The sequence below is a fragment of the Antechinus flavipes genome, chromosome 5 (genome assembly GCF_016432865.1).
Source record: "Antechinus flavipes isolate AdamAnt ecotype Samford, QLD, Australia chromosome 5, AdamAnt_v2, whole genome shotgun sequence".
NCBI lineage: Eukaryota > Metazoa > Chordata > Mammalia > Dasyuromorphia > Dasyuridae > Antechinus > Antechinus flavipes.
The window spans coordinates 273,436,878-273,451,177 of record NC_067402.1 but is presented as its reverse complement, the minus strand read 5'-3'; the positions used below and the strand labels follow the sequence as shown (position 1 = coordinate 273,451,177).

The 14,300-nt window shown below is 34.4% G+C and overlaps 1 protein-coding gene across 1 annotated transcript in view; it reads left to right on the top strand.

Annotated features, from left to right (window-relative positions):
• The window catches only part of ANKS1B (ankyrin repeat and sterile alpha motif domain containing 1B), a 1,349,660-nt gene that overhangs the window by 427,061 nt on the left and 908,299 nt on the right, over positions 1-14,300 (top strand). Inside the window, exon 10 of the mRNA XM_052001623.1 lies at positions 13,298-13,463. Within this exon, the coding sequence (XP_051857583.1) occupies positions 13,298-13,463 (166 nt within the window). The remainder of the gene's footprint in view (positions 1-13,297; positions 13,464-14,300) is intronic.

Sequence of the window (14,300 nt, the reverse complement as noted above, 5' to 3'; positions counted from 1 at the left end):
TATCTAATTCTAAATTCATTGTTTTTCTTTTCCACATAGCATGTAATTTATTTAGCTGTGCCCCAATCAATGGATCTCACTTTGTTTTCAGTTCTTTGTTATGCCACGAATGTGCTATCTTTTGAAGCTGGTAAGTGACTTATATTGATGGAAAAGAGATGGGAACATGTGTGCCAAAGAAGAAATAATCAAGTTGTACGCCATGTACAATGAATGAGTACATTTATCTGCAGCAAAGGGCTTATAGAGAGGATTCAGGAGAAATAGACTTGGTAAAATTGGGGGTCCTAAAGTTAATCCAAAGAGTTTCATTCTGATGCATAAGGTAATAGAAAGCCACTGTGGATTCTTCAGGGCAAGACTGACAAAGAAAATAGTCTTGGAGGAGACTATTCAAATGGTTTTGTATGAGTTGAACTGCTTGGTAAAGGTGGGGAAAGCTTTTGTTGTCGCTGATGTGAAGCCTGGATATTAACTGTAAAATAGGAAAGAAAAAGTTATGTTTCAAGGGCCAAGCAACAGTTTACAGGACTTGAAAACAAACTTAATATGAAGGCTAAAAAAGATAATGTTCTTGCTGCAGAAGATGTAAAAATAATAGGGAGATTACTGGCTTGCAGCACAGGGCAACTGGTAGAACTATTAAGGTAATAATAAAGAGATTGAAAAGCAACTAGGGGATTTAAAATTAGAAGGGAACTTGAAGATTTTTTTTGTCTGGGAGTTCTTAACTTTTTTGAGTCACAGACTATTTTGGTATGTGTTAGAAATCATGGGCCTCTTCTCAGAATAATTTTTTATTGACTATGTTCATAATCAAGAGGAATATTACAATTCAAAATAGAGGTTGTTGACAACAGAGTTGCACTTTTTCCCTATCCAAATGTGATGACTTCTTGAAGTCATTAATGTCTTCTCTCATTTTATAGTGGTTTCCATTAAATCTAACTCTGATGCTTCATCATAGTATTGAGGTCACCCTGAGTTTTCAGAGCGTAGGTATTGGCAGGTGTTTGTCATGCTAGACAGGTTTTGAATATGATTTCAGAAATAAATTGCCTCCCCTCTATAAGACCAGTTATTTGTTCATGAATCTTTGGCTAAGACAACCCAGGAAAACAAATAAAATGAGGATAACACATGAAAAAGTGATAAGAAAATTGTATATTTAATCTGAAGAAGAGAAGATTGAGATATTAGAATTTGAGGGGCAGAGGAAAAATTAAATTTTCTCCACTTGGTCCTAGAAAGCGGAAAGAAGTAAAAGTGAAAGGACTTTTCAGGATATAGATGTTAGCTTAAAGGGAGGAAAACTCTCCTGCCAATGTAAGGTGCCCCTAAATGGGTTGGCTACTGTATCATTTGGTGAGCTCTTGTTGCTAGAAGTATTTCAGCAGAGTTTGGAACACTACAGTGGTTATTGTAGCATTTTTGCATGTTTTAGTTTAAACTAGATCACCTTTGGGGGTTTTCCACTTCAGAGATTTCATGATTCCAATCTGTCAATTAACAAGCTTATTATTAAGTGCTTACTATGTAGCACTTGCTTGTCCTTTATTCTTGAAGAGGACTATAACATCAAGGAGGTGATACCATGACCTTTAAGTGAATTAGCTTTAAATGAGAGAGAGCTGTGCGAAGTCACCAGCCTCACTTTCTCCTTCAGAGCCATCTGGGTCCAGTGGCAAGATACAGATCAGGATGCTTGAAGATGGTGCTGGAGGCAGCAGAGGACCTTAGCCTTTTAAAGCGCAAGGTCTTTAACAGGTTTCAGTTTGACTAAGGCAATGCTCATTCACTGATTAAGATTAGGTAAGAATTGAGGTTAAAAATGGCTTCTTTTACCTAGTTAAAAAATCATTCTGGGAGTGGGAGACCCTCGGGGCTTTTGGTCTAGACAAAAACAATTGCTATTTCCATCACATACAGGACTGAAGATAGAGATCAAAGGAAAATGAAATGCAACTTAATTATAATTTTTGGTAATGATTTTTTAAAAATCATGGCATTAATATGTAATAATTTCCATTTATAAGCAGAGTCTAGAATAGTCATTCTCCCTTCCTTCTACTTTCTCTGTTCCTATGAAAAGCATCACCAAGTCCCCCAGACTCACAACCTGGAAGCCATCCTGGACTCCTCACTATCTCTCATCCCCCAAATCCAATCTGTTACCAAAATAACTCTCACCCTTGCAAGATCTGTTGTATATGCCCCTCTTTTTCTCCTGGCACTCCCACTACTTTAGTCCCAAACCTCATCACCTCATGCAATAATGCAATAATAAATTTGCCTCAAGTTTCTCTTCAATCCATCCTCCATTCAGCCACCACATTAAATTGATTTTCCTAAAATGCAGGTCCAATTCTGTTAACACCTACTTAATATACTACAACAGTCCCCTATTGTCTTTAGGAGCAAATACAAAATGCTGTTTTGTTCCCAAAATTCTTCACAACCAAGCATCCTTCAATCTTTTCAATCTTCGTACATCTTATTCTTGACATGTACTCTTCAGTCCAGGGACACCAGCCTCCTAGATTGTTGTACAAACTAGACTCCATCTCTCAGTTCCAGACATTTTCTCTGGCTGTCCCCAATGCTTGCAATGTTCTCCTTTATTCTCTCAGACTATTGACTTCCCCTAGCTTCCTTTAAGTACCAATTAAAATCCCAGCTTCTAAAGGAAACCTTCCCTAACCCCTCTTCATTCCATTGTCTTCCCTCTGTTATTTATTTATCATTTATCCTATATATATTCTTAAATATATATTTGTATATTTAGATTTCATGTTCTTATTTATATTCTTAGCAGTTAGCACAGTACCTGTCACATAGTGGCCACTTAATAAATGTGTTTTGACTGATTGATCGGTTCAATTCCAAGCATTAGTAGAATTATCTGTACAGGACCTGACATTTTCTAGATCTATACATGTTACTATTTTCCTACACTCAGAGTTCTTTGTTTTCATATTGACACATCTTTCCTACCTTGTCTTAATTAATTTATCCAACATTTATCAATTCAACAACAAAAACTATTTCTGGTAATCTGACTGCTACTCTCACTGATCCTATACTTTATTTTTCATTCTCGGTGCCTTTGCTTCTCTCTTCTCCTCTCTTATTATCTCCTTTCCCACTATCCCAACTGGATTGTCATTCTTTCTCTTCTCAGACTCTTTAAAGCACACTCATTATGTATGACTCTCTTCATCACTGTCCAATTGTTTAATAACAGCCTATAAATCTAATGTGATCTTGGCTCTGTTGGCAGAAAAGTAATTTTTAGAAATAACATATGGATAATCCCTCTACATCTCATCTTATTCAGACTTCATCTGGAATCTTATGATCAATTTTGATCACAATATTTATAAGAAGGACCTTGTTAAGCAGGAAAACTTCCAGAGAAGAATAGGCAAGATGGTGAATGGACTCACTATTGTTCCATGTGAGGACAAATTGTAAAAATGGCAAATTTTTACTTCTGATAAGAGAAAATTTCAGAGGCATATGATAAATGACTTCAAATATTTCAAGAGGATTTGTACTTACTCTGCCTGATCTCCAGAGGGCAGATCTAGAAAAAATTTGTCCTTCCCGTCTGCCTTCATTTGCTGCTAAGAAATGAGATTCAGAGAAATGTCTTATGGCTTGTGAATGAGCTGGCACTAGAACTTTCTTATTGCTTGTAGGAGCAATGGGTGAAAGTGAGAGAGACAGATTTAAGACTGCCATAAGGAAACACTTCCTATAAATCAAAACTGTCATAAAGTGGAAGAAGGTACTTCTGCAGATAGTGAATTCCCCTTTATCTAGTCTTTACCACAGGTTTCAAAGCAGTTTATCAATTATCTTGTGGAGATTTTTTTTTTTTTTTTCGTGCTAAGGTAGAAGGTAGGGTGAGATGGCCCTTATACAATGAGATTCACAGAATTTCAGAATCTCAGCCGTAGGACCTGATTAACTGTTCTAGTTCTTTCCATATCATCCAAAGAATTTCAGCTATAGTATTCCTTACCAGGGCTTTACCTAAAGACCTCCAGTGTGGGCGTGAGTGGGCTTTTATGTATACATGTGCACATGCATGAGCAACATTTATTGGTTATATCAATAAGTGCCAAATTACAAAATGTTTTATAAACTTCAGATGAAGGTATCAAGTTGACAGATGGCAGGGATCTATTTTTGAAAGTAAACATTCTAATTTCTCCTCCCATGTGAGTAGACTCCTCCCACTTGGGTGATTTGGAGATGCACAAAGCCAAGATACACACCCTACCATTCATCCTGGTGTTTTATACTGTTAGTCTGTTCTCCTGTGGTTTCTTCAGTATTTGTGGACATAGCTAGTCTCTCCCTCACTAGATCGTAAGCTCATTGAAGATAGAGACTATATGTAAGAACATCTAGCTCATTGCCATGAACCTAGTAGATACTCCTTGCCTTTTTTGTTGAATTTTGAATATTTTATGAATGACTGCATGCTGAATACATGTTGGTTAAATTAGGATCTAAAATCTGCTGCATGAAATTATTTAAGTCTCTTTAGTTCAAACATTAAAAATGCAGAAGGTAGCGAGGGGGACATCTACATCAACTTTGGAAACCTCTCAACCTAAACCCATGTGACAGAAATGATTGTGACTACATACAAAGCTGGCACTTAATAAGAGCTTGTGGGTTAATTAAATTTTATAATAAATGTGTAAGAAACCATTCTGTTTTGTTGTCTGTTGATTTGACTTATATTTTCCCAAGGTCATAGCATCTTAGGTTTAGATTTAGAAGGAACTTTAAAGCTAGACCAATCTCTTATTTTTACAGAAAAGGAAAACTGATTAATTTGTTTAATTATATATTGCTTAAGTGCTTAAAGTCACAAAGGAGGTAAGCATCAAAGGTAGGCTTTGAACTCAGGTCTTCTGAGTCTATCATCTAAGCTTTATCTACTATCTCTCTCATGAACTGTTCTTTCTGATATTTTAGTCATGCTGACTGTGGTCATAGAGGTTCCAAATGGAATTAGAAATGTTCAGATATTAGGTAAAAACATGAAACTCTAACCTTATGGCACATGAATCTCTCCCAATTTCCTATTTGAATGTATCATTACAGGGAAAATTTACCTTATTTTCACCTTTCTTTTTCCACTTAGCTTTTTCCTCAGCTGAACCTTTTCATCCACTCTCTTTGCTCAAGAAAATCAAGAAGGAGACTAGAAAAATAAAGAAAGCTCTTTTATGCTGTCAGAAAAGCATTATGTTCTAATTAACAAACAGTGCTTGAACCCAAGCCTGTTTTATTAGATCTATTTATACATGCTCATTGCTATGAACTTGTCATTTCTCTAGGTGGTAATTAAACCACATTAATACTAACCTCTTGCACTGAGATGCTTTACTTTTCCAGAGGATTACATTTCAGAAAAATGAACTAATGTGGTAAATATTTCTTAATTAACTCAAGGCTTTTCAGAAGCTTCTGAAAAGTAAACTGTTTTTTTTTTCCTCCCTAATAATACTAAATGTTGTCCTTCCAAGGACTTTGCTTTTTGATCATTGCTGTAATTTAGAAGATGTTTTAAATCTTCAGCTTTCTGCTCAAGGAATGCATTCCTGTATTTAAAAAAAAAAATGCTGGTTGTTAGAATAATGTTTTAAAGTTGGCAAGGAATAACAAGATTCTAGTCTTGGTCAAGTCTTCTAAGAGCCTCAAGCTCATCTCCTTTTTCCAGCAAGAATATTCTCTGGAAAATCTGAAAGAATTACTTGATATAAAGACTAAAGCAATGAGATGAATCTAATATGATGAGATTCCGTAAGGACTCAGGTACAAAAAAACTCACTTCATAAGTAATGAAGCATGGATGAATGGCAGTTCTGAAAATAATCTTGGGGCTTTAGTAGACTACAATTTCAGTTTTAGTAGAGTGCAGTGTCAGTATGCATCATAAGTGTCATGTATAGCAGCTAATGTGGTATTGGGTTATATAGTTAAAGATGTGTAGCTTTTAGGAAAAGGAAGTGCAGGTCCCATTTTACTCTGCACTGGTTAGTCCTCATGTGGAATACTGTGTTTAATATGGAGCATCTCAAATTAAGAATAAATATGAGCAACTAGGATAGTGAAGAGCCTTGAATCTATGATTTTTAAAGATTTGTTGAAGGAATTGGATGTATTTGACCTATGGAAGACAGGAGAGTGTGGTAGTGGTTTGTTGTGTTGGAAGAGAATTCAGATTTATTCCGTTTAGCCCCAGAGGAAAGAGACAGGAATACTTTTAAGAAGTTGTAAAGAAATCAATTTAGAATTATTATCAGGAATAACTTTTTAATCCTAAAATGTCAATTGAGATACCTTTTGAGAGGCTAAGATTTCTTACTTCTTCAAGGTCATAAAAAAAAAAAACCATTTTTTTTTTAGTATTTTATTTCCCCCAGTTACTTATGAAAACAAATTTTAACATTTGTTTTTAAAACTTTGAGTCCCAGATTCTCTCTCTTCCTTCCCCGCCCCCCATTGAGAAAGCAAGAAATTCAATATAGATTATACATGAGAAGTCATGCAAAACATTTCCATAGTAGTTATTTTGTGAAAGAAAACATAGACAAAAACAAAACAAAACCCTCAAGAAAAAAATAAAGTAAAAAAAGTATGCTTCAATCTGTATTCAGACACCATCAGTTCTTTTTCTGAGTATGAATAGGATTTTTTATCATTAAATTCTTTGGAGTTGTTTTGTATTTTTATATTGCTGAAAATAGCTAAGTCGTTCACAGCTGATCACCTTACAATATTGCTGTGACTTTGTACACAGTACATTTCACTTTGTATCAGCTCATGGAAGTCTTTCCAGGTATTTCTGAGAGCACCTTGCTTAAAATTTCTTCTAGCATACTAGTATTCCATCAAAATCATATACTATGGTTTGTTCAGCCACTCCCCAGTTGATGGACATCCCCTTAATTTCCAATTCTTTGCCCCTAGAAAAGAGTTACTATAAATATTTTTGTACATATAGGTCCTTTTCTTTTTTAATTTTTAAAATATCTTTTGGGATACAGACCTAGTAGAGCTATTTTGAGGTCAAAGAGTTTTATAGCCCTTTGGCTATAGTTCCAAACTGCTCTCCAGAATGGTTGAATCAGTTTACAATTCCACCAACAGTTCATTATTGTTTTATTTTGTCCACATCTCTACCATTTTTCATTTTCCTTTTCTGTCTTATTAGCCAATCAAGTATGTATGATGCAGTATCTGAAAATGTTTTAATTTGCCTTCCTCTAATCAATAGTGAGTTAGAGCATTTTTTCATATGGCTATGGATAGCTTTGGTTATTTCATCTGAACACTTTTTTATTTTTTGTTCATTTATTAATTGGAGAATGGCTCTTATTTTTATAAAATTTCATTCAGTTCTCTGTGTTTAAGATATGAGATCTTTATCAGACACCTTATTTCTATTTTTCCCCCACAATTGCTGTTGCTAACTGTATTCCTCATCCCCATTTATTCTATTCTCTCTCTCCTTTCATTTTGTTCCTTCTCATATGATTTGCTTCTGACTCCCTCTTCCCTCAACCTGACCTCCATTATGTCTTTCCCATCCCTTTCTCTTTCTATTTTCTATTAAGGTAAGGTAGATTTCTATAGCAATGAGTCTGTATGTTGTTCCCTTTTTGAGCCAATTCTGATGAGAATAAGGTTCACTTGCTGCCCCTTAACCATCCTCTAACCACTCCTGCAAAAACTTTTTCTTGCCTTTTGAGATACTTTACCTCATTCTACTTTTTCTTTTCTCCCAGAACATTCATCTCCCAATCTTTAATTTTATTTTTTAAAATATCATTCCTTCACTTTTAATTAATCCTTGGGCCTTATATCTATATATACTCTTTCAGACTGCCCTAATAATGAGAAAGTTCTTAAGAGATACAAGTATCATATTCCCATGTAGGAATATAAATAATTTAACCTGTTAAATCTTATGATTTTCTTTTTTTCTTTTTGTATGCTTCTCTTGAGTCTTCTCAAATTTAAATTTGAGAAAGTCAAATTTAGTTCTGGTCTTTCAAAAGGAATGCTTCAAAATCTTCTATTTCACTGAATATATATTTTTTCTCCTGATGCATTATACTTATTTTTGTTGGGGAGGTGATTCTTGGTTTTAATCCTGGCTCTTTTGCCCTCTATTCTTTTCATAAGGAAGTTGCTAAATCTTGTGTTATACTAGCTGTGACTCCCCTATACTTCAATTGTTTCTTTCTGGATGCTTGTAATATTTTCTCCTTGACCTGGGAGCTCTGGAATTTGGCCATAATATTCCTGAGAGTTGTATTTTGGGATTTTTTTCCAGGAAATGATTGTGGGTTCTTTCTTTTTTAATTAAAGCTTTTTATTTTCAAAATATATGCATAGATAATTTTCAATATTTACCTTTGCAAAACCTTGAGTTCCAATTTTTTTCTCTCTCTCTTACCCCATACCCCACTCTTTGGATGGCAGGTAATCCAGTATATATTAAAAATGTACAATTCTTCTACACATATTTCCACAGTTATCATGCTGCACAAGAAAAATCAGATTGAAAAGGAAAAAAAAATGAGAAAGAAAACAAAATGCAAGCAAACTAACAAAAAATGTGAGAATACTATATTGTGATCCACATTCAGTCCCCATAATCCTCTCTCTAGATACAGATGGCTCTCTTCACCACAAGACCATTGGACCTGGCCTGATTCACCTTGCTGTTGAAAAGAGCCACATCTGTCAGAATTCATCATCATAAAATCTTGCTGTTGCTGTGTACAATGTTCTCCTGGTTCTACTCACTTCATTCAGCATCAGTTTATGTAAGTCTCTTCAGGACATTCTGAGATCATCCTGCTGATTGTTTCTTATAGAACAATAACATTTCATAGCATTAATGGTTGGATCAATTCATAACTCCACCAACAATATATTAGTATTTCAATTTTCCCACATTCCTTTCAATATTCATTATTATCTTTTCCTGTCATTTTAGCCAATCTGAGAGGTGTGTAGTGGGATCTTAGAGTTATCTTAATTTGTATTTCTCTAATCAATAGTGATTAGTGCATCTTTTCATTTGATTAGAAATGGTTTTAATTTCTTCTTCTGAAAATTGCCTATTCATATCCTTTGACCATTTATCAATTGGAAAATGGCTTGTATGCTTATACATTTCAGTCAAATCTCTACATATTTTAGAAATGAGGCCTTTATCAGAACCCTTGGATGTAAATTTTTTCTAGTTTATTGTTTCTTTTCTAATCTTGTCTGCATTGATTTTTTTTTACAAAGTCTTTTTAACTTATTATAATCAAAATTATCCATTTTTCATTCCACAATGTACTCTAGTTCTTCTTTGGCAACAAATTCCTTCCTTCTCCACAGAAATGAGAGGCAGACTATCAGACTATCTTTTGTCCTCCTAATTTGCTTATAGTATTAATTTTTATGTTTAAATCATGACCCATTTTGACTTTATCTTGGTATAGAATGTTAGGTGTGGGTCAATGTCCAATTTCTGCCATTCTAATTTCCAATTTTCCCAGTAATTTTTGTCAAATACTGAGTTCTTATCCCAGAAGCTGGGGTCTTTTGGTTTATCAAATGCTAGATTACTGTAGTCATTGACTATTGTGTCTTGTAAACCTAATCTGTTCTACTGATCAATTATTTCTTAGCCAATACCAAATGGTTTCATCATGGGTTCTTTCAAATTCTATTTTATTCTTGGGTTCTAGAATTTTGGAACATATTTTCCTTGCTAATTTCTTGAAAGATGATAGCTAGGCTGATTCAAACCAATTCCAATTGTTCAGTGATGAAGAGAGGACCGTGGGAACTGAGTGTGGGCCCAACATAGCATTCTCACTCTTTCTGTTGTTGTTTGCTTGCATTTTGTTTTCTTTCTCAGTTTTTTTCTTCCTACTTTATCTGATTTTTCTTGTGCAGCAAGATAACTATAAATATGTATACATATATTGGATATAACATATATTTTAACATATTTAACATGTATTGAACTACCTGCCATCTAGGGTGGAGGAAGCAGGGGATAATTTGGAACAGAAGGCTTTGTAAGGGTCAATGTTGAAAAAATTATCCATTCCTATGTTTTATAAATAAAAATCTTTAATAAAAAAAGAAAAAAAATATCTAGGCTCTTTTTTTGATTATGGCTTTCAGGTAGTCCAATAATTTAAAAATTATCTATCTTGGATCTCTTTTTCAGGTCAGTTATTTTTCCAATGAGATATTTCACATTGTCTTCTAGTTTTTCATTCTTTTAATTTAATTTTATTGTTTCTTGATTTTTCATAAAGTTATTAGTTTTCATTTTTCTCAACTCTGGTTCTTAAGGAATTATTTTCTTCAGTGAGTATCTCCTTTACCATTTGGCCAAGTCTGTTTTATTAAGTGTTGTTTTCTTCAGTATTTTTTGAGTGTGTCTCCTTTACTAAGCTATTAACTTGTTTTTCATGATTTTCTTGCATCACTCTCATTGTTTTCCTATTTTTCTATCTCTCTCCCATACTTGATTTTCAAAATCTTTTTTGAGCTCTTCCACAACCTGAAACAAATTTATATTTTTCTTGAAGACTTTAGATGTAAGAACTTTCACTTTTTTTCTTCTTTTGAGTGTTTTCATCTTCCTTGTCACCACAAACACTTTTTGTGAGGAGGGTCCCTGCTCCACTGTGACTACAAACTGTGGTATACAAATGCTCTTCTTCTCCCTGGGACTGCTACCCACGTCTGTGACCTAGATCCAAATATGGAAAAATCCAGTTGTTTGACTCCATGTAATCTATGGATTGAGAACTCCAGAAGTTATGGCTGCTGCTGCTGATTTATTAATTCCCAAGGTCTACTCCTGATTTTCTCGAGTGGGAGCTGTGCTGGTGTGAATCCCTCACCCAGGGGTGACAGGCCTTTTCTTCTGATCTTCTAGGTCATCTTGGCTTGGAAAATTGTTTTACCCCATTTTCGGGGGGGAGGGGTCTGCTGTTCTACAATTTTTGTTTAGAATCATTGTTTAAAGGTATTTGGAGGGGTTTGGGGGAGAGCTCAAGTAAGTCTCTCCTTTACTCTGCCTTCTTGGCTCTGTCTCCTCTTCTTCCAGGTCTTTAAGCAGAAATTGGACATTTATTTATTGAATATATTATGTTGGAGTTTTTTTTTTTTTTTTTTTTTGGTTTATGAATTTGACTTGATGGTGACTGTGGGCCCTCCCAGCTCTCAATTTATGTGATTCTATAATTTATCATAGGAGCAAGATTTAAAAATAATTTTAGTCATCAATGGATGTTCTCATTTATTTGCTTTTTTGAATAAAGGGAGACTGATCTGAACTCTTTTAAAAAACATAGAATCACTATTTTTTTTTTCAAGTTGGATAGGACTTTGGAAGTCATTTCTCTACTGTTATAAGAACCATTTCTACAATAGCCATGATTTTCATCCATGTTCAGCCTGATTATTTCTGGAAATTTGGGATTTTACTACATCATGAGACAGGGGACCCAGTTTTGATTGGCAGAAAATATTGGTTAAAATTTAACTAAAATCTTTCCAATATATAGCTTACACCTTGGAGATAAGTGAAATATATCGGATTGTTCTTCCTAATGACAATAATTCAAATATGTGAATATAACATAGCTTTCGCAAGGTCTTCTCTTTTCCATGTTAAATATTAAGTAACTAAACCATTTCTTATCTGACATGGACAACATTGCCCTTTCTATTCTGATGGTTTCCCTTAGTTTGTCTCTTATTTTGTCAGTCTCTGTTATTGGAAATAGTTCTCAAGAACTAGCTCTACTTTTCTGTCTCGTCTAATAGCTTCTACTGGAATAAATAAATATTTGATGATTGATGATCTTGAGATTACCCAAAAGATATTATTATAATGAATTTTCATCATACAACATTAGAGGCTGCATATCCTAAAGGATAGAAAGCTAGCCTGAGAATCAAGAAGACAGGTTCTAGTTCCATTTCTGAAGTGTTTTGAGGCTTTGTAATCATGGACAAGTCACCCAGGCAATTCTTTTTTATTGTCTACAGTTATTTTATTTTATATTTTTGATTTTACATGTGCATTCATTTTTTATATAATTTCCATATGAGCCATTGGAAGAATAAAATCAGAACAAATAGAAAAACTAAAAGAAAAGAAAAAAAAAGGTGAAAATAATATATTGTGATCTGCATTCAGTCTCCATAGTTCTCTTTCTAAATGTGGATGGTACTTTTTATTCAAAGTTGATTGGAATTATCTTAGATCACAGAATTGCTTAGAACAGCTAAGCCTTTTATAGCTGAACATCACACAATCTTCTTGTTGCTGTGCATGATGTTTTCCTGTTTCTGTTTGCTTCACTCAGCATCAATTTATGTAAATCTTTCTAGGCTTTTCTGAAATCAGCATATCATTCCATTACTTTCATGTACCGTATTCAGCCATTCCCCAATTGATAGGCAACCACTCATTTTCTAATTCTTAGTCACTACAAAAAAACCCCAAAAAACCTTACAAACATTTTTGCACATGTGGGCCCTTTTCCCTCTTTTATGATCTTTTTGGGATGCAGACCCACTGCTGGATCAACAGGTATGCATTGTTTGGGGAAAATGCTCCCAATTCAGGAACCATAATATGAATGAGTGAACAAAAGAAAATGAAAAGGGGTCATATAGATAAAGGAGAAGCAGGAAATAGTAGTGTTGTGAAAACCCATAGAGCAAGAAGTATTCAGGAGGAGAGAATGGTTAATAGTGTCAAATACAAGCAATATATCATGAAGGATCAGACTAACCAATGTACCAACGTAGGATAGAATGTTCTCTGCAATTGGTCACTTCAGAGCAGATATTCTTAGCCCTGGAGTTTGTGAATTTGAAAACATAAACATTTAGTTTTGAAAACTATTTCAGTACAATTAGTTACCTTCATAATCCTATGTATTTTATGCATTTAAAATTCAGCATATTTCCAATGGGAATTAAACCCAAACTTTTCTGAGTTTGGGATAGCTTTCATCACTAATTGGAATGTAAGTTAAATGATAATGATCTGGTTTGTAATTGTTAAATAATATTGAGACTCAATATTGTCTTCTTCATTCAGATGATGTTTCAGTTGCCCTGCCTGCAGTTTTGAAAGAAGTCACACAGCTGATTATCTTTTCAGATGTTCAACATGTCAAATGGTAGTGAGTATTTTGATCATAGAGCTCCATCTTCTTTATTTCAGGAGTCCTATCCAAAGAAGAGGAATTATACACTGGAAATGGTGCCATCTGCTTCCCTCGATCCATTTTCTGCTGAAAATGAAAATGGCCTCGGTGACCTCACAGACACAGCAGTCACAAAGAAGCCTTGTTCCTTAGAAATAGCAAGGACGCCTTCCTCGAGAACAGGTAATAGGATCTTTGCAACTGTTCTCACCCAAACATAAAAGTATGAACTGAATCATTTCAGTATGTGTGGTTTGTATTTCCTTCTTGAAGAGAACCATGACATCAGGAAGATAATGTCAATAGGAAGGGAGGGAGAGAAGGAAAGAGAGAGGAAGGACAAAAAAAAGAAGAAAGATAAGAAGGAAAGAAAGGAAGGGAGGGAGGGAAGAAGGGAAGAAATGAGGAAGAAAGGGAAGGAAGAGGAAGGAAGGAAGGAATGGGCCAGCTATTATTACTTACAGATTATTGTTTATCTTTTGTTTTCAGAGGACCATGACAACAGAAAGATGAAGTCTAGATTTGCAAGTAAATTGAATTTAAGTGAGCCATCTTGCTCCAGTGGCAAGGACTAGTCCTGGAGATGGCCTCCTTTCTATGTTCAGGGCAGATAGGAAGACATCATAATAACTTAAATAGCATCACAATTTTGTAGTTGAAAGCAGTTCATGTAAACTTAAATGTATTGAATGTTAGCTTTACTTCAGAAGAAAGATTCTGGGCTTTATTTGGCCTATTAGTCCTAATGCTGTATAATAATACCTTGGAAAGAAAAGACCTTGGAATCAACAGACATAAGAGTGAGTTTGGGCTCTTATAAGTGAACTTCCTTCAAGTTTCAACTAGATCATCCGTAAAGTGGAGTCAGTACTATTACCTATCATTGATTACTTTTCAAGGGTAGAATAAGAAATAAATTTTGTAGAATTTGAAGGGTTAAGAACATGAGCTTTTAATAGTATTATCACATTTACTAACTACATCTTTATTTCCTGATAGTATTTTTATGACACTATTTTA